Source organism: Erinaceus europaeus, chromosome 9 (genome assembly GCF_950295315.1).
Source record: "Erinaceus europaeus chromosome 9, mEriEur2.1, whole genome shotgun sequence".
Classification (NCBI taxonomy): Eukaryota; Metazoa; Chordata; class Mammalia; order Eulipotyphla; family Erinaceidae; genus Erinaceus; species Erinaceus europaeus.
The window spans coordinates 19897346-19924869 of record NC_080170.1 but is presented as its reverse complement, the minus strand read 5'-3'; the positions used below and the strand labels follow the sequence as shown (position 1 = coordinate 19924869).

The 27524-nt window shown below is 42.9% G+C and overlaps 1 protein-coding gene and 1 long non-coding RNA gene across 2 annotated transcripts in view; both read left to right on the top strand.

Moving 5' to 3' along the window:
- The window catches only part of LOC103119633 (uncharacterized), a 301172-nt gene that overhangs the window by 204914 nt on the left and 68734 nt on the right, over positions 1 to 27524 (top strand). The window lies entirely within an intron of this gene.
- LOC103119635 (butyrophilin subfamily 1 member A1-like) lies at positions 1749 to 26087 on the top strand. The gene is made up of 8 exons (XM_060196935.1): positions 1749 to 1791; positions 9003 to 9350; positions 11982 to 12260; positions 13218 to 13331; positions 22099 to 22119; positions 22225 to 22251; positions 22359 to 22385; positions 24715 to 26087. Exons 1-8 carry the CDS (start codon positions 1749 to 1751, stop codon positions 25242 to 25244), a joined length of 1389 nt encoding a protein of 462 aa, XP_060052918.1. The 3' UTR covers positions 25245 to 26087.

Here is a 27524-nt window from a genome sequence, read left to right as displayed (position 1 = left end):
GTCAATTTCACACAATTCCCACCACTAGAGTTCTGTATCCCATCCCCTCCAATGGGAGCTTTCCTACTCATTATCCCTCTGGGTGTATGGACCCAGGATCATTATGGGGTGCAGAAGGTGGAAAGTGTTACTTCTGTAATTGCTTCTCCACTGGACATGGGCGTTGACACATGGATCCATACTCCTAGCCTGTTTCCATCTTTCCCTAGTGGGGCAGGGCTCTGGAGAGGTGGTGCTCCAGGACACATTGGTGAGGTCATCTGCCCAGGCAAGTCAGATTGGTGTCATGGCAGCATCTATAACTTAGTGGCTGAAAAAGTATTAAGATACAAAGCAGAACAATTTTTTTTATGATCAGGAACATGAAGGTAATATTATAGTGGATGAGATTTGGATTTTCCCTTTTTGGAAACATCTACTAAGTGAAATGGTTTGTATATATTTTTCTTTTTTCCCTATAAAGAATGAGAGACAGTTAGATAGAGAGTCAGAGAGAAGGAGAGACACCACAGCAATATTCCATTACTAATGAAGTTTCTTCTTTGCATGGTGTCATAGCGTGGTGTCTCAGAACTTAAAACTTATTTTATTGCATGGTATAACAGTGGGTACTATGCAGTCATCCAACTTCAAGTCTCTCAAATGATAGTTATTAGTAAGGTAACAACTGAGATTTTAATATGGGTGGTGATTCTCAATTTCTCTGTCAAATTGTGTTTTTCAAATTTTGCAAGACAAATTAACACATTGAACTATTTTGTCCCCTGAGGAATTAGGGTGTAAAGAGCTGATAATTTTTCCTTTAGCTCATATGAAAAAAACAAAGAAATCAGCAACCAGGTAGGGTGACACAATGGCTAGAGTGCAGGACTTGAAAGCATGAGGTGATAAATTCAGTCCACCCACAGTGTCACCTGTGACTGAGTGATTCTCTGGTTCTTTTGATAATAAATAATGAATGCTGTTCTGAGATGGTGGCACATCAGGTTATGTGCACAGGTGACAAAGCACAAGGACCCAGGTTCAAGCCCCACCTCCAGAAAGCTTCACAAGTGGTAAAGCAGAGTTGCAGGCGTTTCTCTGTCTCTCTTCCTCTATAACTCCCCCTTACTATCAATTTTTGGCTGTCTCTATCCAATAAGTAATGACAATATAAACTAACTAAATAAAAAATAGCAAATAACGACAATGTACATTATATTACAATCAAAAGGCAAATTTGGATGTGAAATCAAGGTGCGATTTCTCATCTCTCAGGGAAACGTTCTGTGGTTAGTTAACATTTGTGCATATGACTATTGTAAGTTTTATTTTTAACTCTTGAGGTGCTAGGAGACTGGAAATTACTAAACAAAAATGAAATGACCACAGCAACCCTGGTCTTGGACTTTCTGCTCTGGCCCTGAGGCAGAGGAAGGGGTGGTTACAGGACAGGAAGGGCTTTCCCATCCCTAATCCAACAAGCCCTGTCTTTTGATGGACTGGGAGAAGGACCTAGGAGAGGAAGGAGGATCTGGGGGTTCTCAACCCTCCTTGCTCACCCCAAATCCAGCTCCTGGCTCCCTGCCTCTCCCCACTCCCAGCTGTGTGAAAGGATGCCCCTAAGAAGGGGAGGTTGCTGTGAGCACTGCTCCAGCCTCTGCTGTCCCCCTGCCCTGTGCTGAGGGGAGGTAGCTGTGCTAGAAAAGGGTTGAGTTGGAGCACAGGGCATAAACTCCTCCATTGTGAGAATTTGTCTTTCTGAGAACATGGAAATGAAGATAGAAGAAGACCGCCAAAAAGGAGCCTGGGGTGAGTGCCCAAAATGATTAGGGCCTTCTGTGCCCATGTCCTCCACCCTGCAGGTGGTTATCTACAACTTCTAAATTCTGTTGGACCCTGGAATTTTGCCCAGGGTATGGAAGCTTGGGGTGGTGACCAATGTAAGACATTGACTATCTGAGCACCAGTCCACACAGCCCACTGCTTTCCAAGGGGCATAGGCTGCACTGGCTCTCAGGCCCCAGGTCTCAGGCTGGCATCTGAGGCCCAGCAGGGCTCTGTGCCCTCTGGCTCCTACCTTCTGCCTCTGCAGGCCCTGAGCCAGTGGCTAAGAACAGAGCTGCCAGCCCTGATGGGACCCAGGCCTCTGCCCCCTGCAGCTGAGCTCAGCCCACAGCCCTGCTCTGAGCCTCTGCTTTCCAGAGAGACCCTCCTGATGGACCTGTCCCTCCTGCTTCTGTGCCTGTGCTCTGCTGCCTGTGAGTAATTCATTTGCCTTCCTCTGGGGTCCTGACACGGAGTGAGTAATGCCACTGACTGTGCAAAGACACAGGTTACTGCTCAGGGGACTGTACTAATGACAGAGAACCACCTCCCTCCTTCAAGTCACTCAGGGTTTGGTAGACCTCTTTTGTTACTCTTTGCTAAGTGTTTCTCTTGACTCTAAGCCTTTCAGAAAGGACACTTCAGAGTAACCACTTTCTGGCTCCCCTTCTTAAGTCTTTGAGGAGGAGAGATGTCCCTATCTCCACTGAGTATCCGTAAGAATTTGGATACTGTGATGTCTGTCCATTCTACATTTTTATAAAATTTTTAAGTCTTAATTTTAATATTGAAAATATAGATAAAATAATTGATAGAGGAAGGGAGATAGAGAAAATTCTTCAGCACTCATGAATTTTTCCCCCTGCAGGCAGGGATCAGGGGCTTTAGGCCGGGTACTTGTGCACTGTAGTGTGTGCGCTTAACCAGGTGTGCCACCGCCTGGCCCCCTCTGTGGGTCTATTAAGCAAGTTCACTTGAGAGTTTCTGATGCTCAGGAACATCCCACTGACCTTCCAGTAATTTACCCACTACAATGCAAGATTTTCTCAGGAAATATCCAATGTGTAGAATATCCCTTGCTCTATCATTGTATGTTACTGCTCACCTTTCTGAAGACAATAAATTGATGTTACCATCTAACCAATACCAACTACTTATCATTCATCGAATTTTGGTCTCTAAAGTACAGTGTGAAGGGTGGAGTGGTGGTGTTCCTGGTTGAGTGCACATGTTACAATGTGCAAGTTCCTGAGTTTGGGTCCCCAGTCCCCACCTGCAGTGGGAAAGCTTTGCGAATGGGGAGGCGGTATGGCAGGTGTCTCTCTCCCTCTTCTTTTTTGTTTTTAAATTTATTTTTATTTAAGAAAGGATAAATTAACAAAACCATAGGGTAGGAGGGGTACAACTCCACACAATTCCCACCACCCAATCTCCATATCCCACCCCCTCCCCTGATAGCTTTCCCATTCTCTATCCCTCTGGGAGCATGGACCCAGGGTCATTGTGGGTTGCAGAAGGTGGAAGGTCTGGCTTCTGTAATTGCTTCCCTGCTGAACATGGACATTGACTGGTCGGTCCATACTCCCAGTCTGCCTCTGTCTTTCCCTAGTAGGGTGGGTCTCTGGGGAAGCAGAGCTCCAGGACACATTGGTGGGGTCTTCAATCCAGGGAAGCCTGACAGGCATCCTGATGGCATCTGGAACCTGGTGGCTGAAAAGAGAGTTAACATACAAAGCCAAACAAATTGTTGAGCAATCATGGACCCAAAGGTTGGAATAGTGGAGAGGAAGTGTTGGGGGGGGGGTTACTCACTGCAAACTCTAGTGTACTTCTGCTTTCAGGTATATATTTTGTACTTGTTTATGGATACGTGTGAACATATGCTCTCACTCACAGACTGATGTATATCTAGGTTTTGGGACTTTGTTAGAAAGTGACCCACCTGGGATGGAATTAGAGAATGCTATGAAAGGAAAGGTCTCACACAAGTAATGAAGCTAAAGGGTTGTCATTCCACATGTGAAGTCTCTGGACACAGTCTGAGCTGAACCATGTTGAGGTGGCAATTGTTGCATTGATTAGGTTGCGATCGGCTGATGCAATATTATTTGATATGGATTAAGAGAGCCATGTGGGAAAGTGGGCCCTATCCTAAGGTTCCAGGACTGGAGAAATATAGGCTCTATAGTGGAGATGTGAGGTTCCTGCTGTCTTAGGGTTCAGAAAGACAATGAATAGTTAATGTTATCATCACATTATTTGAAATTGGGTTAACTTTGAAAAGTCCTTTTGTTAGTGTTTGCTGTACAGTACCCAGTATCTTGTAAATAGCTGTGCCACTGGTTGTCTCTGATCTACTTGGTCTAGGTTTTTGAGAGAGTCCGCATATCAAATACACAGCCTATATATTAAGACTCAGTCTGTGTTTTAAAAACTTCGAGACAAACAATTTCCCCCCTCTCATATTAATTAACTAGTGATTTGTATGACTACACTTTACTAGGAGTGTACATAAACACCATTCCCACCACCTAAAGACTGTGACCCATCCCACCCACCACCCTCACCCCCCACCGGCCCAGGAAGCCGCATGTCTACCCCCTCACCACAGGGTTTTTACTTTGGTGCCTTACTTTTAATTTAGTGAGGTCCTGCTTTTAGTTTCCCTTTCAGCTCTCTCCCTCTTCTATTACCCCTTTTCCCTTTTGATTTCTGGCAGTCTCTTTCCAATAAATAAATTTTTTTAAAAAAAGTGTTCTGTGAATAGATCATAGAGTAAGCAGTATTAGTATAGACATTTTTTTCTATCTGATGAAATGCTGGGCTACAGGAGCCACAGAATCCTTGCAGTACAATCCCAGTGAAATATATCCAAATTGCTCTGTGTGTAATTCCATCCCATTAGCTGATGTGTGGACTCTAGTTGGATGCATCGTGTTTGTTCACTGCTCACCCACTGAGGGGGTCCTGACTCTGCTCCTGACCAGGCAGCTTTCTCCTCAGGACTCCTGGTCCCAGAGCTCCAGGAAGAGTGTGGAGGGAGTGAGCAGCCTCCAGGCCTGTGAGCACCTGACCCTGCACACTGAGAGGAGCCCTGAGCTGAGATGCAGCCCTGGTGCATGGGCATCAGCACCCTCCTGCTCTCAGCCCTGCTTCCCTGGCCAGGCACAGGTGAGTGGGAAGGGCCTTCACTGTCTGCTCATGCTGGGGCCCTGCTGGGGGTGGGGTGGGGAGGACTCTGTTACAGGGGATGGTCCCAGGACTTTCTCTCTTTTCCTGATGGCTTGAAGCTGGTTCTCATTCAGGCTAGGCTTTTCTTTTGCGTTGTTGAGCCTTGTTACATTTTATATTTTCTGACTTGGATTTCTAAGTAGAAAAGCAGCCAATTAAAGCAAATCTTATTTATAATGACTAAATAACTTACAATTAAGTCCTAACTTACCCTGTTGCTCATTTTGCTGAGTGTCCCATGTCCCCTCCTACAGCTGCACTAGGAAAGGCCAGTGTGTGTGCTGCCCACTGCTCTCAGCACCTGGACTCAGCAGCCCTGGGCCCCTGTTACCCTGAGAGTCTCAGTTCCGTCCCTGCTGAGCTAGGAGCTGTGTCCTGTGTCCCTGTCCTGACTTGCTCTTCCTCCCCCTGGAGCTGGACTTGACCTTCAGCTTCTCACCTGCATGTTTTCATTGCATCTCCTTCACTGAGGTGCCCTCTCAGCCCCATTTTCAATAGCATCTTCCCACCACATCTTCCACTTTATTGGTTCAGTTTATTCCTAGAGCTGAACTTCCACCATCTCTCCATCAGCCTCAGGGAGATTCCCTGTCCTCTGTGTTTCTCAGCATTGCTCTGGGGTTTCACTCAAGCATGTTTTTCTTAAAATAAAAAAAAACTAACAGAGATAATAATATTTTTAGTTGTAATTATAAATTTTCTTTTATTATTTTCAATTTCACTCTAGTGAAATTATATATTTCAAATATACTGAGTGCTGCAGCCTGAAAATGCAGATTAGTGTATATAAATCTAACCCTCACTGAGGAAAAATCTCAACCCAGCCTTAGAGCCCTTCCTGGGAAATACTGTAATATTTCAGCCAAAACACATGCTCCTAGAGGGAGCTCAAACCTGGGGCCTCAAGCAGGGTGAAGTGCGAGGTAGCTCCTCAGATAGTCTTGGTTCAATACGTACACAATACATACACATAAAGTGAATGGTGACAGTTGTAAGCACACACAGCTCATTGTTTTGATTTTGGAAATAACCTTTTGGAGCTTGTTGATTAAAATACCGCATATGAGTCAATTTGGGAATCCTTTTCATCTTCTTATCTTTTCCTCCATGCTGATGCATTTTTTTTTTTTAAATTTTTTTTGATATTTATTTTATTTATTTATTCCCTTTTGTTGCCCTTGTTGTTTTATTGTTGTAGTTATTATTGTTGTTGTCGTTGTTGGATAGGACAGAGAGAAATGGAGAGAGGAGGGGAAGACAGAGAGGAGGAGAGAAAGATAGACACCTGCAGACCTGCTTCACCGCCTGTGAAGCCACTTCCCTGCAGGTGGGGAGCCGGGGGCTCGAACCGGGATCCTTACGCCGGTCCTTGTGCTTTGCGCCACATGCGCTTAACCCGCTGCGCTATAGCCCGACTCCCGATGCATTTTTTTTTAAACAGATGATACTCAGTTCCTTGACAAATGAAATCAATGTCACAGAAATTGACTGTATTTCTTCTGTACATTAAGTTGGTAGCGGGGCACTGTTTTGTCTTTTCTCAGATAATCCACCCTCCAACAACAGCTGGGTCTCCATCCATTTCATTTAACCCAGCCCTGATGAGAACTACTCAGAGTGCAGCCATGAGTCTGCAGGAGCTGAAGGCTCAGTCTCCCCAAATTTTCTTTATTTCAGAGCCAACTGCAGATGGGTTCTCAGCCCGCCTGCACTTCTTCCTGGCTCACTACAGACTCTGGGGCCCCAATAAACTCTACTCATTGAAATGACTGACAAAATTCATAAAAGTGCTATAGTGAGAATTGCAACTTTATCATAAGGAATACAATTTAGGAACCGACAAGAGAAGAGACAAGGAGGGAAGGAGATGGGAGTGGGAGCCAGTTTGTGACCTCCCTGTGGAATCTGGAGGAATCCTCCATCCTGACACACTGGCCACAATTCTTAAAAAAGGAAATCATTCAAAATGGAAAAAATGCATTGAGATCAGTTAAAATATGCTAAGCACCAGTAAGATATAAAACAAACATGTAAATTAAATTTCAAAAGTAGCCAAACTGACTAAGACTTTGTGAGAATTATAGTTGTTATCAAGTAAGTGTGTGTGGGGGCATAGAACTTTTGTGGTGGGCTCAGTGTGGAATTTTTCCCTGTAAACTATTATTAAATTGCCAATGAAAGTGCATGCCCCTGCCACCTCACTGCTGCAGAGTTTTTATGAAAGTTTCCAGTTCAATTGATGGGCGCGATGAGCTGACTCATTAATATTTGATGACTGCAAGTCTCCAAGCTCTCTGCATGTGCCAGAGACTGTGGGGGTGAAGGAAAAGGTTCAAATCTTCTCTCACTTGGCTGTTTATCTGGAGACTCTCTCTCCTCCAGTCACTCTAGAGGCCCCACTCTGAGTTAACTCAATAGTGCCAATTCAAGTCTGGGTCAGAGAAACTAGCTCTCAGTAATTGGGAAGAAGGTTCAGCTAGTAAGGCACTGCCCTCACCTGCCTGAGGTTCCTGGTTCAATTCCCAACACTGCACATACCAGAGTCATGCTCTGGATTCTCTCCACACAGATGCCCTTTCTCCTCATCTCTTGTGAAAGTCTATCATAGAAATAAATAACTCTTTAAACAAAACTGCTATAAAATTAGAAAATATTCCTATCACTCAGGAAATTTTCAATGTTTGAGGAAATTTGGGATCAAACAGTAGTGTGTACAATTTTCTTATATGACAACAGTTTTGTAAAACAGAAATAAGTTAGTGTCTTGGGAAGTAGCTCAGTGGTTGTGCACTGATCTATACGATAGAAGTCCCAAGTTTGATCCTGACTGCAGGTGTGAGAGTGCTGTTCTGGCCTCTCTTTTCCCTCTATTTTTCTCATGAAATGAGTAAAATGAATCTTTTTAAAATGACAAATAAATCTGGACTAGCTTACTCGGTAGAGGATACACTTTACCAAGGATAAGAAACTAATTCAAGTTCTATGAGATGTGGGAGCAGATACAAAGGGGAGGCTTCAGGAGCACTGAGGAGGTGTTCTCTCCTCTCAGCCTTTCTTTCCTTCACTGCCCCTCTCCCTCCACCGGAATATATATAAAGTTTACTAACACAGGGAATCTCAAAAGTGCTCATAGTTAGGGAAAAAAAATAGCTGGATGTGATGATGAATGTTAACAAGATTTAGAATGGTGATAATTTTTCTGTCTATACAAGTATGGGATCATTATGTTGTGTGTATGAATAACAATAATAGAAAACACGAGTTAATGCCCCCCTTAAAATCACAGAAGGGTCTTCTGCAAGCTGTGGATTAAGTCAAGCACATAGCCCCAGTGAGGACAAACATAACAGTAGTAATAATAATAAGTAAGGTTGATTAATGCTATTCTAAAAAACAATTTTGTGATTATAAATAAGTGCTAATCTAGCTAGTTATTACAGAAATCTTGTCTGGTGACTCATTAAAGCACCCTGGTTTGGTAGGAGGGAGGGAGGCTAGAATCACAGATGAGAACCAGCAGAGTCTTCATGGTTCAGACACTGCCAACCAAGTGATGGGACAGTGTGATTAGCTGAGGAAAATTCTAACTGAATATCTTGCTTTTCTAGGTACATGCATGATCGCACCAGTAGTAGTGGAATGCATTTTTAAAGATCCATTTCCCTATTTCATTAGAGTGAATGGGAGAAAGAGAGAGGGAGAGAGAGACCAGAGCTCTGCTGAGCCTGTGCAATGTCAGGCTCTTCCCCAAGGCCTCAAGCACTCAGGTCCTGTGCTCCACAGCTGAGACCCCTCTCAGGATACAAAGAAGTTTACGAAATCACTTTGCTGTGTACTCTGGGAAAATAAGCTGTGCTTTAAAGGTTACCTGATATATTGATTTTTCAATTTAATAGTCACAGTCTGAAAATCTCTACAGAACACAGTCCTGGCAATAGTTTCACTATTTCCTTCATTGCCTCTAGGTGAATTCAGTGTGTTAGGCCCAGGAGCACCTGTCATTGCCCCAGTCGGGAAAGAAGCTGTGCTGCCCTGTCATCTCAGTCCAGAGACAAATGCTGAGGGCATGGATGTAACCTGGTACCGAGTCAGACCTCCAGCTCTGGTGCATCATTATGCTTCTTACCGGGATCATCTGAAGGATCAGAGCCCAGAGTACCGAGGGAGGACAGAGTTTTTGAAACAGAAAATCACCACAGGGCAGGTGGCCCTGAGTATCCATCCCATCCTCCCTTCAGATGATGGAGAGTACAGGTGTAACTTTGGAAGTTCCACATTTGAAAATGAAGCACAATTCAACTTGTTGGTCACAGGTGAGTCTCTGGAATGAAAACTCAAATAATTTCTAGAATTTTTTAAATGACGTTTTGACACCTTGTTAGTAATCTACAGTGTTGGAATCTAAACTGGTGACTGGAGCATGAAGAAATAATCATCAGAGGCCTGGATGTTAAAGAATGTTTCTCCAAACAGTCTATCCTGACTTTTCAGGCTGCAGGAGAGATCTGTCCACCTCTTTATAGGTCAACAAAGATGCCTAATGAAAAGAGAGAAGAGAGTTTCTAGTATTTTCTGCTCTAAACAGGAACAGGAATGCATCCTGGTCTACCTTCCAATCCCAGAAGGATCTAAACAGAGGCAGGAAGAATCTGATCTCTGCATTGTGAGGCCAGGTGCCTGCACCTTCCTCCTGCCCACAGGTGACACCTGATTGCCCAGTCAGGTGTAGCCTTGTTTACTCTGGCCTTGCTCTGACACCATGTCTACTCGGATCCCTGTATAAAATCTGAGGTTGCCCCAGAAATCAGGAAAGGGTAGGAAAGTTTGAATTTCTTCTTTTCATCTCCTCTCTCTCCTCCTCCTCCTCCTCCTCCTCCTTCTCCTCCTCCTCCTTCTTCTCTCCCTCTCCCTCTCTCCCTCTCTCCCTCTCCCTCTCCCTCTCCCTCTCCCTCTCCCTCTCCCTCTCCCTCTCCCTCTCCGTCTCCTCCCTTTCCTATCTTTCCCTTTCTCTTTCTCTCTAACACATGTCCTGGTATGACTTGAACTTAGAACCTCATATTTGGGAGTTCAACCATTTAACCATTGTGTCACCTCCTGAATTACATGTTGTTAGTTTCTTTCTTTTTTTAGTAGCTTATATTTATTTATTTGATAAAAATAGAGAGAACTCAAGAAGGAAGGAATTACAGAGAAGAAGAAGAAAGACAAAGAGACACTTGAAGCACTGCTTCCACTCCATGTAGGTGGGGACTGGGGGGTTTTAACAGTGTACCTTGTATGATCAGCCAGGCGCACTTGCCTGAGGACCTCTCAAGTTCTAGTTCAAAACAGACACTGGGCTTGAATCAGCCTTTTCTCTAAAAACATGATAAAACATTGTTCTGAAATCTGGGCAAACTATGACACCCTTCTTACAATAGAGCTTAAGAGAAGTCACCGCATTCTTTCCAAGAGAGTTTAATAGCCTTGACCTCACAAAGATGGCAAGAATCCTGCAGGAGTCCCTGACCATTATGGCAAGTAAACACCCCAAACTCCTACTCAGTGACAGTCTGGAATGTTCCCCTTGAGAGCACTTGCATGATAAAAGGGTGGATAGACGTGATGGGCTAGAGGAGCCCTCACTAGTCACTTTGCCATCTATCGGGTCTAGACATTCATTCAACACCCCATGACAGTATATAAAACTTCTCCTCTGCGAGTGGTGAATGGAGTAACTTGACATTAGAGACTTGAACCTGGGTCCTCTCTCACTGTGGTGTGTGTGCTCAACCAGGACACCACCACCTGCCCCCTTAATTCATTTTCACAGATGACTCACTGACCCAGAGCTCCAGCCCTTAATACCAGAGAAAGAGGAAGGAATGATGTCCCTCTTTCTTTTAGGAAATACCCTAGGAGACACACATATTCCCACCATTTCCCATCACTTCCAACAACACCTCCTCAGTGCAGAGCAGGTTGGAGCACAAAGTCTTTACCTGACAGGCAGGCCCACTGTTAACACTGTCTCCTTAGAAACTGCACCAGCCAGCAAGGTGATGACTAGCCTCAGGCTCCACCTCTATTGAATTGATGTTAGTGACAATGTGAAAGTCAGTTTGTCCACAGACCAGACCAATATGTCAGGGACCCATTAGCTGCCTGTGGCTGTGCATCTGAGCCATGTGATGGTGAGAACATGCCCAGCCTGCCAGGGAGGCCACACTGGAAAGCGTCACAAAAAGGGGAAATGGGTATTTATGGAACAACGAATAACTTGTCTCAGAAACCAGTGACTACTCTTCTCCCTTAGCTCCCCAGATTGCACATGGATTTTTAGAGTGTTGTGCTACCCATATTAAGATTCTCCAGTTAGGGTATTGGGGTAACTCACCTCACAGTGTATCTGCTTCTCCATGTGCTGACCCTGGGTTGAGCCCAGCTCCCAAGGTGCTGGAGGAAGGTTTGGTGCACTTCTTGTCTTTCTGTTTCTGTCACAACATCTGGAAGAATGAACAATAGTAGTCATCACATCGGTGAGTGATGATCTTTTGAGGCAGAAACATTTTTCTCACTTCCTCTTAATTTTAATACATGATTTAATAGTTATCTACAAGATTAAAGACAGTAGGGGTTTAAATCCACATCAAAGTTCTGTGTTCCCAACCATGGTGATCAGTGTTTTTGTGTCTGTTTCTTTGTTTTGTTTTATCATTTTTTTATTTGTATGATGGTTAAAAGAATGTAAGATGGCAGTACATATGTAGTTCCACACCATACCCACCACCAAAAGTCTGGGTTCCCAACCACTGTGGTCAGTGTTTTTTAACATTCACTTTTATAAATTAGAGAATTTAGATTCATAGAGGTTAATTAGGAAGCACAAGTTGAGACCCAAAAGTAAATGACAATAAACCTATAAACTACTGCATTTTAACCCACCTATCCCTCTCTTTTCCCAGCCTCAGGCACAGTCCCACAGATTCACATTGAGCCTGGAGGCACTGGGGAGATGAAGCTGACCTGCACATCCAGGGGCTGGTACCCAGAGCCTGAGGTGCAATGGAGGGACCTGCAAGGTCAGCGTTTGACACTAGCCTCTGAGACCAAGACAGCAGCAGAGAATGGCCTGTTACACGTGCAAACATCTGTCACTGTAGACACCAGGTCAAGAGATGTGTCCTGTGCCATAAGGAACCCAGTCCTCAGTGAGGAGAAGAAAGCACATGTTTCTGTGTCAGGTCAGTGCCCTCCAGTGTGAGAATCCTGAGAGATCTCTGCCGAGCAAGGATGGGACAGCATCCAACACCTGAGGGTGAGGGGCCTGGAGGATGCTCTACCCCACCTACTGTAGTTGTTATTGGAGAGCTTGTGGAAAATTCATCTTTTGTCTGTTTTACATTTTCCTGAGGTTGACAGAACATGTCAATACCTTATTTTATTGTAATGCTTACATGGCTGTACAAGGTTTCATAGGATGGTTAAATATTTTGAGTAATCTGTTTAAGTTATTTCTAAACTTCTTTTACTCCTGCTACATGGGAACATAGTCTATTTGAACAATTTGGTCAAATTAAGTCATTCTGGTCAGTTTCACCAACCACCTCTGTGCCCTCAGGCAACTACTGACCTTCCTGACCTAGACTTTGAAGCCCATTTTGCTAACTGTCCTGCATCTCCCAGAACCTCACTGAGTCTAACTTAGCCTGTCCTACCTGTTGCTTTCTTGTCAGGCCCACATACTGTTGTGTGGAAGGTAACTGAGTAGAAAGGACAGTAACAAAGTCTGATTGATGAAGTTAAAAAAGGAGAGAGGAGAGTTGGATATAATAAGACTCTTCATAGCATTTGCAGTATTGTATGTATTATAAGAGAAGTATAGTTACCAGTGTCCATTTATCAAGGTTTGGCACTCTTGATGGAGAACACATTGGCATCTGATGCATTATTGTTAAGTTTGGGATACGTTGAAACAAAGTCATTGTAAATTGTCTTTATCTCTCTCTCTTAATAAGTAGAGGGGAGCAACAGCCTCTCCAGGATTCCTGGGTTTCTGTGAATTGTAGGGAGGGAGTCTGAGGCTTAGAATCTCTGTCCTGCTCACATGCCTCCCAGGAGAAAACACTTGGGGTTTGTTCATAGAAGTCAGGTCACTGATGCCAATCTCAGTCTCAATGATGATAATTCCTGTGTTTCAGATACCGTGTTCCCCAGGCTCTGGCCCTGGATCGTGGGATTTGCTGTGCCCCTGTGTCTCCTGGCTATTGTCACAGCCTTTGGTGTTATTTTTGTACAAACTAGAAGAAAACTAGGTATGTTCGAAATTGATATCAGTCCTTGTCCACATGATAAAAGTTAATAGCTTTTACCATAAATTTGCTTCACAGCTCATCTTTGATGGGTACACTGAACGCTGAAATACTTCACTCCAGACTATTGTTTTGAAGTCTAAATTTTAAGTTTACCTTCTTCTCCATAACATCCCTGCTTAGCTGGGTTGTCTCTACAATGGGATGTATATTAGAAAGAAGTGTTATTTCTAGGAGCCTGTTGGTGGTGCTCCTGGTTGAGTGCACATGTTACTATGCTCAAAGACCTGGGTTAAAGTCCCTGGTCCCCAGTTGTAGGGGGAAAGCTTTGCAAGTGTTGAAGCAGAGCTGCAGTGTCTCTCTGTCTCATTCCCTCTCTATCTCCCCTTCCCTCTTGATTTCTGACTGTCTCTATCCAATAAATAAATAAAGATAATAAAAAATTTTAAAAGGTTCATTTCAGAACTCCTCCCACATCAGAAATGGGTCTCAGGGAAACTGTGTCTGTCTCACAGCATCAATAGCGCAACTATGGCAAGATGAACAGCAAGTCAATCAGAGCCGGAAGTCCTAATAATTAATTAATATTTTTCTTTATTTCAGGTATACTCCCTAGAGAATATGGTGAGTTGCATTATATCTGGGAATCTCACTTTTTAATAGTTTTTATTTTTTTAATTTCTTTATTGGGGACTGATGGAAAATCTCACTTTCTCAATTCAAGGATAAGGACCTACATTTCTGCCATGCTTCACACACATGGACCCAGTAGAAAAGACTGCAGGGACTTTGTATGTTCTCACAGAACTATGCATCTTTGTTTTATAGAAATATGATGAGAAGTGAATGGGAGCTAGTAGCTTCCCATTCCTTGTATATGTGCACAGTTCTAGAAATCCCTCGAGGAATATCTGTGTTCTGTCAGTGTCAGAGGTCTGGGCAGACACTCTATAGCATTCTGCACAGTGAAGAAGTTAAAAACCAGGGGCCAGGCTATATCACAGCAGGTTGAAAACACATAATATGAAGCACAAGGACCTGTGAAATGATCCTGGTTTGACCCTCTGGGTCCCCACCTGCAGGGGAGTCGCTTCACAAATGGTCAGCAAGTGTCTATCTTTCTCTCCCCTTCTCTATCTTCTCCTCCCGTCTCAATTTCTCTCTGTTATGTCAAATAAAATGGAAAAAAAATAAGTAGGCCCCCAAGAGCAGTGGATTCACAATATAGGCACCAAGCTCCAACAATAATGCTGGAGGCAAAAAAAAAAAAAAAGGTAAAGACCCAAGTGATGTTTAGTCTCAAATGGGAGCATGATCAGAAGCACCTGGACAGGGAGTCGGGCTGTAGCGCAGCGGGTTAGACGCAGGTGGCGCAAAGCACAAGGACCGACATAAGGATCCCGGTTCGAACCCCGGCTCCCCACGTGCAGGGGAGTCGCTTCACAGGCGGTGAAGCAGGTCTGCAGGTGTCTATCTTTCTCTCCTCTTCTCTGTCTTCCCCTCCTCTCTCCATTTCTCTCTGTCCTATCCAACAACGACAACAACAATAATAACTACAACAATAAAAAACAACAAGGGCAACAAAAGGGAATAAATAAATAAATAAAATAATAATAAAATATAAAAAAAAGAAAAAAAAACAGAAGCACCTGAACAGCTTGTAGTAACAAGCTTACAACTGCCCAGCTTTTTACTGGTCCAGTTGTTCACAGCTGGGCCTGTGCACTGGCATTTATAGAAGTTTCCAGATGTTGCTAAAGCTGAAAAGCCAGGGCCGCAGGTTGAGGAAGGCTGTGTGGTGTGGTCTTCCTGGGGTTGTTGAGATAGCTCTCCTGGGTAGGCATCTGCGTTGCCATGTTCCCAGCCCAGGTTTGAATACCAAAGCAACCACTGGGGGAGGAGGGAGGTACTAAAGCCATGGGGGAGGCTTGGCTGCTATGCTGACTCTAATAATGAATGTGTTATGTTTTATCATTGTTTCTATTAATATGATGGATTACATTGATTGACTTGTGGATTACATTAATTTGGGGAGTGTTGAACCATCCCTGTTTCCCAGGGATGAAGCCCACTTAGTCTTACTGAATTATTGTTATTGGATTCAATTTGACAATTTTTGTTGAAGATTTTGAGTGATAAATTGGTTGAGAATTTTTGTTTTGTGACACTGGTATGTTGAAAAAAATTCCTTGTAAAATTAGTGAAAATTGTCATATAAACTTGTGTTTTAATTTTTTAATCAATTTAGAATATTTGTATATTACTACATGCTTCCTAAATATTTCTTTGGGATAGAAATCAGCAAACAAATGTAGCCTTTCTAGCATTTGCTTTAGCTGCATTATGCGTAGACTTTTTCCCCCACGAAATATATGTACTTCAATAACTGTCCATATATTGGTTCTTAATGCTCAACAGTGTTTACTGAGAAGTGTTTTTTTAGTAGTTTCCCACTGTGTCTTTCCACATATTTATTTCCAGTTTCAGAGTCTCTTTTACTATTTCCTGATTAATCTTTGTGAATCTGTGGGGGCCTGGTGAGCCCTCACCAGTTCAGTGAAAATCTGAGTGTTCTCTGTGTCCCATCACCAGGCTTCCCCTCATAACCTTGTCAGATGCTACATGTCAATCCCCAGGGTATTAATTGGCATTGATTTTACATTAGACTCATCTCTCAATAAAGAGTTCAACAAAAGCATCTATTTTAACAATGTCCTGGATCTCTGTGTCTGGGCCGTGAATGCTCCTTAGATGGTTCCAGAGACTCTACATTGTCTTTAGACTCCCCAGCCCTGACTACAGTCTCACTGACCCTGCTCCTGATTCTCGGTGCTCAGTCCCTGTGGAGAACTGGAATGTATCATCTTGAATCATCCCACATGAGCTCCAGACAATTACCAGAAGGGTCTGTAGGCTGACTCTGTCTTTGAAATGATAACACTCCAGCTAATGGAGTTTACTTGGCATCTCTTAGACCATCCAGGTGAATCTTGAAAGACAAATCCTACTTCCTCCAGTCTCAAACCCAACCCTCATGTTCCTTGGATCAGGATCAGGTTTACCTCCTTGGGTAAGCCTAATCTAGTGAAGCTTGAATGAGTTGACCATGATTACTTTAAAAATTCCCTACTGGGGGCCAGGCAGTAGCGCCATGAGTTAAGCACACATGGTGCAAAGCTCAAGGACTGACTCAAGGATCCTGGTTTGAACCCCAGGTTCCCCACCTGCAGGGGTGTTGCTTCACAAGTGGTGAAGCAGGTCTGCAGGTGTCTGTCTTTCTCCTCCTCTCTGTCTTCCTTTCCTCTCTCAATTTCTCTCTGTCCTATCCAAAAATTACATAATAATAACAATAACAAAAAGCAACAAGAGCAACAAAAAGGAAAAATAACCTCCAGGAGCAGTGGATTCATAGTGGAAGCACCGAGCCTCAGCAATAACCCAGGAGGCAAAAAAAAAAAAAAAAAAAAAAAAGGCAAAAAGAAAACAGAAGAAAAGAAAAAGTCCCTTCTAATATGTTGATAATTGCAGATTTATCTTTATTATTTTTCTTTTTTTACAGAACTTTTATCGAAAGAAAATGGTGAGTCATACCTCTTTCTGCTTAAATGCACAATTTTATTGAATAGTATGTTTAATGCATGAAATATATTAGCAATTTGCATAAAAATGTTATTCAGGACTGCTCGGATAGCCTGAGGGTGCTTCTTCCCGAGCAGGTGCTCTCTGGGTTGGAGAGAACTCAACTGGAGCCAACCTAGGCTGCTGCGTGGGAGAGGGATCAGGAACTCATGCTGGGCTAGCATCGCAGGAGATAGACTCTGGGACTCTCAGAGCCAGAAGGCAATCCCAAGTGTGTTTACTCAGAAAAGCAGCTGTATATATACTCGCCAAGTAGAGTGGAAACAGGATGTGACATAGAGAGGGTGGAGCAAAAAGAGACTGGTGGAAATCAGGGTGTACTAGGAGAGGGGGCAGAGCAAAAAAACATTGTGAACCAGTGGGGATTAAACCAATGCCCTGTAGGCAGGGTGGTTCTTAGTTAACAGTGGTTATGTAAATAGACTGCAGCGTTAAGTAGGGGGAAGCTGGCATACTGTCCAACACAGGACCAGAGAGACAGCTCTCCAGGTAAGCTTCTACACTGCTGTGAGGGCCTCAGGTATGAGCCCAGGCAGTGCAGGGGTGCTGCTGTGGCAAGTGGGGAAGCTTCTTTGCTCTGTGGGGTTTCCACCTCCATCTGTCACACTCTTCTTGCTCTCTCTGTCCTCGTATTTGAATGAAACATTGGTGGGCTGCGTGCTGGTGCACACGGTTAAACTCACATATCATCAAGTGCAGGGACATGGGTGGAGCCCGCGCCATCCCCCTACTCCCCACCAGCAAGGGATCCACAGCATGAGCATTGAACCAGGTCTGCAAGTATCTTTTTTTCCTTTTCTCTGTATCTCCCCTCCTCTCCCAATTTCTTTCTGTCCTATGGAATAAGAATAAGAATAAGCTAGATGTGTACTTCCATACATTAAAATTAAAATATCATAGATAGGGGTAGATAGCATAATGGTTATGCAAAGAGACTATCTCTGGCTCCAAAGACCCAAGTTCAACCCCCCCCCGCCCCACAGAGCCATGAATCAGAGCTAAGCAGTTCTCTGGTTAAAAAAGTAATCACTACAACAAAAATTTAAAAAGGTAACTAAAAGGAAAATTAATAATAAAAAAATTTTAAAATTAAAAAAAGAAATAATAACTTTTCCTTTTCTTTTTGTTTTCTTTGGCACTGTGCTTGCAACTCCCATTGTACTGGGCTGACCTCACTTGTTCATTGAAGTTCATTCTTTTTAATCCCTGTTTTTTTCCTAAAAATCTATGTTGTCCTTAGAAAGTCTGCAGAGCTCTCACTAGTTCAGGGGAGACTGGTTGGTCTTGGCACCACAACCAGGCACCCACTCATTATATATTTCATGTCACTGTTTCATGGACAACGAAGATCCATATAGATAAGGATGACAGAAAAAAAAAAAACATTCACAGTTACTCCGCCCCTCCTATGGTCAAGAAAAAAAAAACACTAGAATATTAAATGGGTAATTTAACACAGAGCTTTAATAATGAAAATGTCTTCACAAATAAAGGCATGTCAATATAACTGGACTTGGGATTCTGCTGTTTCTGTTTTTATCTCTTGTCCTATCTTCTGAGAGCTTCTCTCAATTTTGTTGGATCATTAGTTTCCCTAAAACTTCTCCAGCTTGCAAACAGAACTCTATTCTGAAAGAAGAGGAACTGGACAATCACAGAGCTAAATGCCCAACTAAGAGCCATCAAGACACCAGGAAAGGCACCTGGTGCTGCTGCATTGAAATGTGGGACATAACCTGCTCCCAGTCACGGGCTCCACTGATTTCTTGCTCATAGTATCACTGATGTTTTTAATCTATTACCCTCATTCAGAATGGGAAGATAAACCTGTGTAAAAGACACTTGGAGGACTTTGTCCACCTCACTGAAGACTGGAGGATCCTTCTAACAAACCAGGATCCCTCATATTTTGAATCCTTGACTATGATACACATCAGTTTCCAGAGGATCATGTTAGATCTGTATTATCTTAAATTCAGACACTCTATAAGGTGTTTCTTTCTGTGCCCAGGATGTGTTCTTGGTGTATTCAGCATTTTATGATAATTGTCAGTTACTCCTGATTCTTTAATCACCTTAAACACACACACATTCACACACACACACACACACACACACACACACACACACACACACACACACACACACACACACACAATTTCTAAATAAAATCTCACTGGCCCTTCTCCAGACACTTGGAAAACATATAGTGTAAGTAACAATGAATACATTGTCTTTCTATTAGTTTTCCAATTTGTTACTTATTGAAGGTGCATTGATTTATAGAGTTGGTGTCTGTCAGGAGGGTACACTCCATGATATACCCAATAGAGTTGTCAGCACATCTCAGCCTTCACCTGACCCACATTATTTCTGGAACACCCTATAGAGAGCACCAGACATCAGCAGAAGGACCTGCAGGTGTAGACTCTGCCTTTGAGGTAATGACTTTCCATTGAGTTTATTGGGAGGTTCTGACAAGCCATCAGTTGAGTCTGTGAGCATGAAATCCTGGTCTCTTTGTTCAACAACAACCTCATTGACATCTACTTGGTTCGTAGTTTATTAAGTGGGAACTTCAAAGATTTGAGTCAAGACTAATTTTTATAAATTCTGTCAGATAAACCTTTGTAATAGTAGCGTTGCATTCATTATTTACCTTTCTTTTCTTTTTTTTTACAGTGGAATTGAATGAACAAATTCGTGAGTAGTATTTATTTTCACTCTAAAGGCACTAATAGTAGAGAAAAGTGCATTTGGTCAAGTAAAGCATTTTCATTATTCAATACACAGTGGAAGATCAATCTTTGAATTTTGCACATAAATATTTTTAAAAAATTTAAATGTTATACAAATTGCACTATTTTGAATTATATGTTATCTGGGAATTTTTTTTTTGGTTTAATAGTAACACTATGGTATGTTGGAAAAAATTTCCCTTGAAATTATTGAAAGCTTTCATATAGACACTTATGTTAATTTTAGCACTATTTAGAATGTTTACATATTCCTACATACTTCATACTTATTTTTTGAGACAGAAATCAGCATATAAATAGAGACTTTTATCTTTTTCTTCAGTGCTCTGTTATTGGGTGCTAATGAGTGGAAATGTACTTTATATGATGAGATGCTAAATACATACTTCAGCCACTGCTGTTGGCCTTCTCCATGCTGTGTGGGGACTCTTACATGCTCAAGACTACTCTGAACACCATTGCTGAATAATGTTCTTTACTTTTTTTAAAGAGAGAGAGAGGGAGTACAGAGAGAAGAAAAAGGGAAGAAAGACAAAAAGAGAACAGCCACCCCCAGCACCACTCCTCCATGCATGCAGGTCCCCAGGTTCCATCCATGCTCCCAGGAAGTTCTGAACTGGTCACCAGGGTATTTCCCACAGGAAGGCACAGGCTTTGCCTGATGAGCTGTCTTCTGACCTCCACACTGGCTGCCTCAAGGTTCTGAATATTTCTGTAGGATCAGCATTCTAATTATGTCATCCATAGACAGTATATGTATGTCAAAGATTTTTCCATCTATATTTTTGATTTATCTTTATTATTTTTCATGGTTTCTTATTTTCTTTCTCTCTTTAGGTTATTTAGTGGAAGAAAATGGTGAGTCATATCTATTTCTACTTTATAGAGTTGCCCTATCATTGAATAGTAGGCTTAATGTACTAAATATATTAACAATTCACATAAAAAGATATTCAGAACCAGAGCTACAGCTCTCCAGTTGGTTTCCCTCATTGGTGAGGGACTCAGGTCTCAGCCCTGGTCGCATAGGGAGGGGCTGTGACAAGTGAGGAAGCCTCTGTGTTGTGGGGTTTCCCGTTATGTCTACCTCACTCTTTCTTTCTCTGTGTGTCCTTCTAGCTGAATGAAAAAAATGGCTTAGAAGGTGGATTCACACATTAAAAAAGACAATTTCCACATTTTACAAATCATCAATTTTCTTTCTTCTTTTTCTTTCTTCTTTTTCCTTTTTTTCTTTTTTTCTTCCTTTCTTGCTTTTTCTTCTGGTGGTGAAGTAGCTACAGGATCATCTGCTCTGAATAGATTTCCTGTTCCTTCAATTTCAGTTAGAATGAGACAGAGGGAGGAAGTGACAGAAAGAGAAACAGAGAGACTTAAAGAACAAAAGCCAGAGCACTGCCTGACTCTTTGCAACCTCCTCTGGGTGCTGTCTATGGTGCTCTCCTGTTTCATTGGCCTGGCACCAGATTCTCACACAAGGAAGTGTGTGCTCTCCTCATCAGCTATCCACTAACCCAACTGATATTCAATCTCTCTTTATTAGTTTATTTATTTTTTTTGCCACCAGGGATATAGCTGGATCTCAGTGCTGGCACTATGAATCCAAATCTTTCAGTGTTCATTTGTTCTTTTTAATTTTTTGATCTCTATTTTATCAGGTGGGATGCAGACAAATTGAGAGGGGGAGATTGGAATGGAGAGAGAGAAATAGACACTTGCAGACATGGTTCATTACTTGTGAAGATTCACAAATAATTAATGAGGTCTCAAACCTGGGTCCTGGCCCATGGTAACATGTATTTTGTAGTAAACAAATGGCATTTATGATTAAAACAATGGAAACATCTTTGCTAGAAGCAGCTGCAGGAGTGTGGGTGCTGCCCTGTGTCTCAGGAGCACAGGGCTCCCAGCATGGAGCCACACTGACAGGCTGCTTGTGATGTCCCTGGGGTGACACACTGGCTCATGCTGCTCACACTGTCCCCAGAGCAGAAGAAAACCTCTCAGGACAAACTAGACTTTGCACAGACATTTCCCTGGTGAGATGACAGAGACTGAACTCAGGCATGTTGTGGTGGAGACTGAAGCAGGACAGCAGTTGCTGAAAAGCAGCAGGCAGAGAGCTGCTGTGAGAACAGGAAGCAGCAGGCTGTCCCTGACAGCCCTGCAGTGTGTCTGCACAGGCTGCTGCTACCCCAGCTCAGTGTCTGGGCCACATGGTCCTGTCAGCCTGTGAGCCTCACATGACTGACTCTGACACAGATATTCACTGATAGTCTAGAGTTTATGAAGAAGCAAAATCTTATATCCAATTTCTTAGAGTAAAAATAGAAATATTTTTACCTCTATTTCCTTCTTCTTTTGTTTTTTAGCTACACTTACTGGGCAACTTGGTAAGTCTTGTCTTTCACCCTCATGATACTAAATTGGAATCACAGCCAGTGTCCCATCAGAACACTGACCTACACCTCTCTCTCTCTCTCTCTGCCTGGTTGCAGCCCGAAGAAAAGCCCTGGGAAAGGAAGGTAAGTGAAGTCTAAATTCTCCACTTTAATGCCCACATGTCATTCCTCACACAGCCAATGCCTTGCTAGTTAGTCAGCTAACCTCGAATATTCCTTTCTGTCTGTAGGTCTGGACAATCTCCGGAGATATGCAGGTAAATTTCAGTTTTTATAAGGTGTATGAAGTATGATTTGTGATTACAAGTTAAACTTTCTTCAAGTCTTTTATAGAATGCTTTGGCCCAAGTAATATATATGTATTTTGAACTCTGACAATCATTTTAGTTGAAATATGTGCACCTTGAATTCAATAAGCACTAAGGCACTAAATATAAAAAATTTGTTTCAGAATAAAACTCCTTTAAATGAATGTGAAAGGCTTGCAACTCAGTAATAAAATTGAGTCATTTGTCTAAAATATTATTGTAGGCCAGTGGGAAACAAGCCATCACTGCATCCTTTTTAAATACCCATTATTGGGGAATGTAGGTTTAGAAGGCAGTCTGTGTGGATCATCTGGTTGGATGCAGTTTGCTAAGTGCAGTGAGCCTGGTTGAAGTTTCTAGTCCCCTACTGCCAGGGCAAGTAGTGTTGCAGGTGCCACTTTTCTCTCCCTCTCTACCTCATTCTTCCCTCTCAATTCCTTTCTCTCTAAAAAAAAAAGTTTGTTGATAATGGTGAATTAATAGTGGAGACACTGATTCCCAGCAATAACCCTGTGGCAATAAAAATGAAAGGAGGAAGGAAAGAAAAATCGAAGGAGAGAAAAAAAGAAAGGAAGGAAGGAAGAAACTGTCCTTGCCACAAAGGTACAGTTTCACATCCCCCAAGCTGGGAGCACACCTCCCCATCCACCAGGCTATTCTTCCTGCACCTTGAGACTCAAGGTCCCACCCTAGATCCCTTCACTCCCTTTAAAGTCCTTGGCTCCACAACAACGGATCAAAGTTTATAAAAGTCTCATCCTGTTTTTTTTTAAATTCACACCTGTAACATGATTCTATAAAAATAATTCCACATTCACAGACACCATTGCTCCAGAAACAAAAAAGAATAAAAAAGATAAGACATGAAATTTATTTTTGATTTTCTCCAGCTCACACTCAATTCTCTCACAGCCCCTGGTAGTAACCTTTAGCCTGCACATATGCTGTAAAGTCTCCATCCGGGAGAAGACAGATTCAAATGGCAACAAACACTTGATCTAATTGTGTTCGCTTCCTTATTTCACTTTCTTTGCAGTCAAAACTCCATTGAGCAATTGTTAATAGTCCTCCACAGCTGTAGGGGGGAAAGCTTCACAAGTGGTACAATATTATTACAGGACTCTCTCTGTTTCTCTCCCTCGCTGTCTCTTCTCTCAATTTCTCTCTGTCCTATATATTAAATAAATAAATAAATAAAAGATTATTTAAAAAATAGTCCTCCCCCATTTCACACATTTTCCTGCCCAGTCTGTCCATCCTCCATCTCCCCAGAGATAGGGCAGAATCCCCAGTGGTCTCAGGGCCTCAGTGACCCCGCCTTCTTCCCCTGGGCCAGACCCCGCCCCTTCCCCTCCTCCTCTCTTCTGGCTGCACTGGACACTGTCCTCTCCTGGAGCACCTGGGGCGCTTCAGACTCTGTGTCTGCAGATGCTGCTCCCCTGGCTGAGCAGCCCTCTGCTTTGCTTTCAAGGCAGGCACAGCGGATTTAAAGTTCCTGTTGAAAATTTTAGCAGTCATTTCATTAATGTCACAGGAGTCCAAGAGGCAGAGAGAGAGTGAGAGAAAGAGAGTTAAATGTTACAAGACTAGGACGCTTGTTGAGGCCTTTCAGGAGCTTGTGGTGACATGTCATTCTCCCCTCATCAGTGTTTCCTCTGGATCCTCTGGGTTTGTCTTTTCCACAGATGAATTGGTTTAGTAAATTCGCCGAAAACCTTGTTTAGATAATACAGATGGAATATCCTTTGGGTAGGGAAATAGAGTTGTAATTTCTTTAATGTCTTTGAGTTTTTGAAAAGTACCCAGAAGCACTCAGGTTTTCCTTCTTTCCATCCTCCCTCCCTTCCTTCCTTCCTCCCTCCCTTTGTTCCTTCTTTCCTTCCTTCCTTCCTTCCTTCCTCTGTTTTTCTTCCCGAGGCAAGGTGCCACACACAAAATTTCACTGCTCTGGTAAACCAGTTTTGTTTGTTTGTAATTCAGACACTCAGGGAAAAATGGAGAGAGGTGAAGCCCCCCAGCTCCTGCTTTTCTGTTGACACAGCACCTCCCCAGTGGGGATGGCACTGGTGCTTGGGACAAGTGCATAACAAGGCATCTCCTTACCCAGTGAACTTTCTCTCTTTCTCATCTTTGATTTTTTTCTCACCCCTGTTTTCACCCACCTTACAGAGGCTATATGAGATGTCATCTAAGTAAGACCTTTACCTAAAGCCTCTGAAGCCTAAAGTAGGAATTATCTTCAGTCTTACAATTAATTAATCTACTCTTCTTCCTGCAGAAGACATAATACTGGATGAGAAAACTGCTCATCCTCATCTAGAAATAACAGAGAACAGAAAATATGTGAGGGCTACTGTGGAAAAACGAGATGTTCCTGACAATCCTCAGCGGTTTGACACTCACATGGCTGTTCTGGGGGAGAACAGCTTCTCGGCTGGTGATCATTACTGGGAGGTGGATGTGGCATGGAAAGACAGGTGGGAAATAGGACTGTGTGTGGACTCAGTTACACGGAAAGGAGACATCTCTGTTTGTCCTAAAAATGGGTTCTGGGTACTTTCCCTGGAGAACAATGAGTACAAGGCACTTTCCACACCCACTTCCATTCTCAGTGTCCCAGAACTCCCCTTGGCAGTGGGTATTTTTCTGCAGTATGAGAAAGGACTGATCTCTTTCTACAATCTGACAAGCTGTAGCTTTCTTTATACTTTCAAAACCACTTTCAACAAACCTCTGAAGCCTTATTTCTACCCTGGCCGTGTTACTTCTGGAAATATGGGGGGTCTCCATGTTCCCAAGTGTCCGTGAGGTATCCTGTCATCACTGTGGGGCACAGCCGAGACACCACAGGGTGTCTTCATGGGCCATTGTGAGCATCAGACACCCCACCCAGGAGGCTGCAGTCAGGGGAGCCAGGATCTGCCTGAGCCCCAGACTTCTCCAGCCTTGGGGAAACTCAGAGTAACCCCTTGCACTGTCCACTCTGTGCTGACCTCATCCACACACCAACTCCCAGAATATACTTTACTGCTTTAACTTTAGGAAAAATGAAAATTTCTCCATACAAATCCTTCTGGGATATAAGGTTGACATTATGAAACAACTTAGCTACAATCCTCAATATGCCATTTAAGAGCTGGGTGATGGCAACACTCTGCCACCCTCTTCACCCGACACTGTCCCTCCCCACACCACACACACACAATCAGTTGAGTCCACAGGCTACAATTGCCAAGGACCTGGGTTCAAGCCCCTGATCTCCACCCAAATCATCTCCATCCAAAAAAAAAAAAACACATACACAGACATACATACATGCATACATATTTAAATTTAAAAAAAGACACGGTTTGACTTTACTCAGCAGGCATCTTGCAAAATGGACTCTGTGTGTTTCTGGCTCACAAAAAGCTATGGGCTCTTCAAGGGCAGAGAGCACAGGCTGTTCATGTCTGTGCCACTCTGTGTTAAAAACAGCTCCTTGTGTTCTGACATTATACTTGTTAACTCAGTAAAATTGAATTCATTCATTAACCAGACTGACTGATACTTTGAAGGACCCACACTTTCACTCAGCCTCTCTCACTGTACCTGGTCTTATTCTCAGGGCCTGTGAGTCTCCTGTCTCAATCAGATGGCTCTGAGCTTCAACACAATCTTACAATAGAATATTACTTAACAAGAAAAATGAGTGTATTAAACATGGAAATGTTGTATATATGTATGCATTTATATATTACCATATGTGTTATATGCCATTATATATACTCATAAATGAATTGTTTTCAGAGATGTGATATTGAACTGAAAAAATGGACATAGGAATACAACTGGGAGTCATCACAGTGGGCAAAGCTTTGAACTCTAAAGGATGAGGTCTTGATTTTAATCCCCAGTATCACATATGCCAGAGTTCTCCCTTTTCCTGTTTCTCCCTCCTCCTCTTTAATAAGTAAATAAAAATACCTCGTGATGTTTCAATTACATATGAAATTGTTGAAGTGGAAAAAATAAATTTTTCAAATTAAAAAAATTCATTGATTTGGGGTGGACTTTAAAAAAAATTTTTTATTTTTCCTTTTTGTTGCCCTTATTGTTTTTCATTGTTGTTGTAGTCATTATTGTTTTTGTTGATGATGATGTCATCATTGTTGGATAGTACAGAGAGAAATGGAGAGAGGAGGGGAAGACAGAGAGGCGAGAGATAGACAGACACCTGCAGACCTGCTTCACTGCCTGTGAAGTGACTCCCCTGCAGGTGGGGAGCCAGGGACTTGAACCAAGATCTTTACGCCGGTCCTTGTGCTTTGCGCCATGTGTGCTTAACCCCCCGCACTACCGCCTGACTCCTTGGGGTGGGCTTTTTATGAAAGAGCAGAAGATACCTTTCTTCTTATTCTGTATTTCTGCATTTAATAATTTTTACATGTTTGTTTATGAGAAACATGGGGGAAGGTGAGAAGGAAAGTTGCCATGAGAGCCTTTGGGTGATCCAAAGCATCACTCCAGCACAGAGTGATGCTTTGGATCACTCTGTGATCATGCGACTCTGACATCATGCGACCCACATGCTCGGGGTCAGGCTCAGGTCCTCACATTTGAAAGCCGAGAGCCTTCTCCACCATGACACACAACCACACCGAGGCCACAGAAGCAAGTTTCCTTCATGTCAAATTTTCTGGCTTCGATTGCCAACATCAACCTAAAGTGGAGAAAAAGGCTCATACACATAATCCTGTGAGAAGGTGAGCCCAGAGGGGCTGCCTCCAGGGAATCTCCCCACAGACAGGGAAATCCTGAAATGCAGCCCCAAACCAAGGTTTGGGCTCTTTTGAGGGTGCTCAGTACAGTGACATCAGACAAAACAGACACTCAAAGCAGGTTACCAAAGTACAAAAAATTCAAGGAGAATGGCTGCGCTCATCCCAGGACCTTGCTGTACAGACTTTCTTTTGTCAGTCCTACACATTTATCATCCACACAGCTATCTTGAGCCTTTGCTTAGCATGGCATGGTTATCCACCTTACTCTGGGACATGAGAAATTGAGTGGAGTTATATTTCTGGTGCATAATTGCAGGCTCATAGC

Excerpts from the sequence above, each read along its gene's own strand:
- LOC103119635 (XM_060196935.1), top strand. The coding sequence starts at position 1,749 with ATGGAAATGAAGATAGAAGAAGACCGCCAAAAAGGAGCCTGGG. Across the intron at positions 1,792-9,002 it reads CCGCCAAAAAGGAGCCTGGG|GTGAATTCAGTGTGTTAGGC; the intron begins GTGAGTGCCCAA and ends CATTGCCTCTAG. Across the intron at positions 12,261-13,217 it reads AGCACATGTTTCTGTGTCAG|ATACCGTGTTCCCCAGGCTC; the intron begins GTCAGTGCCCTC and ends CCTGTGTTTCAG.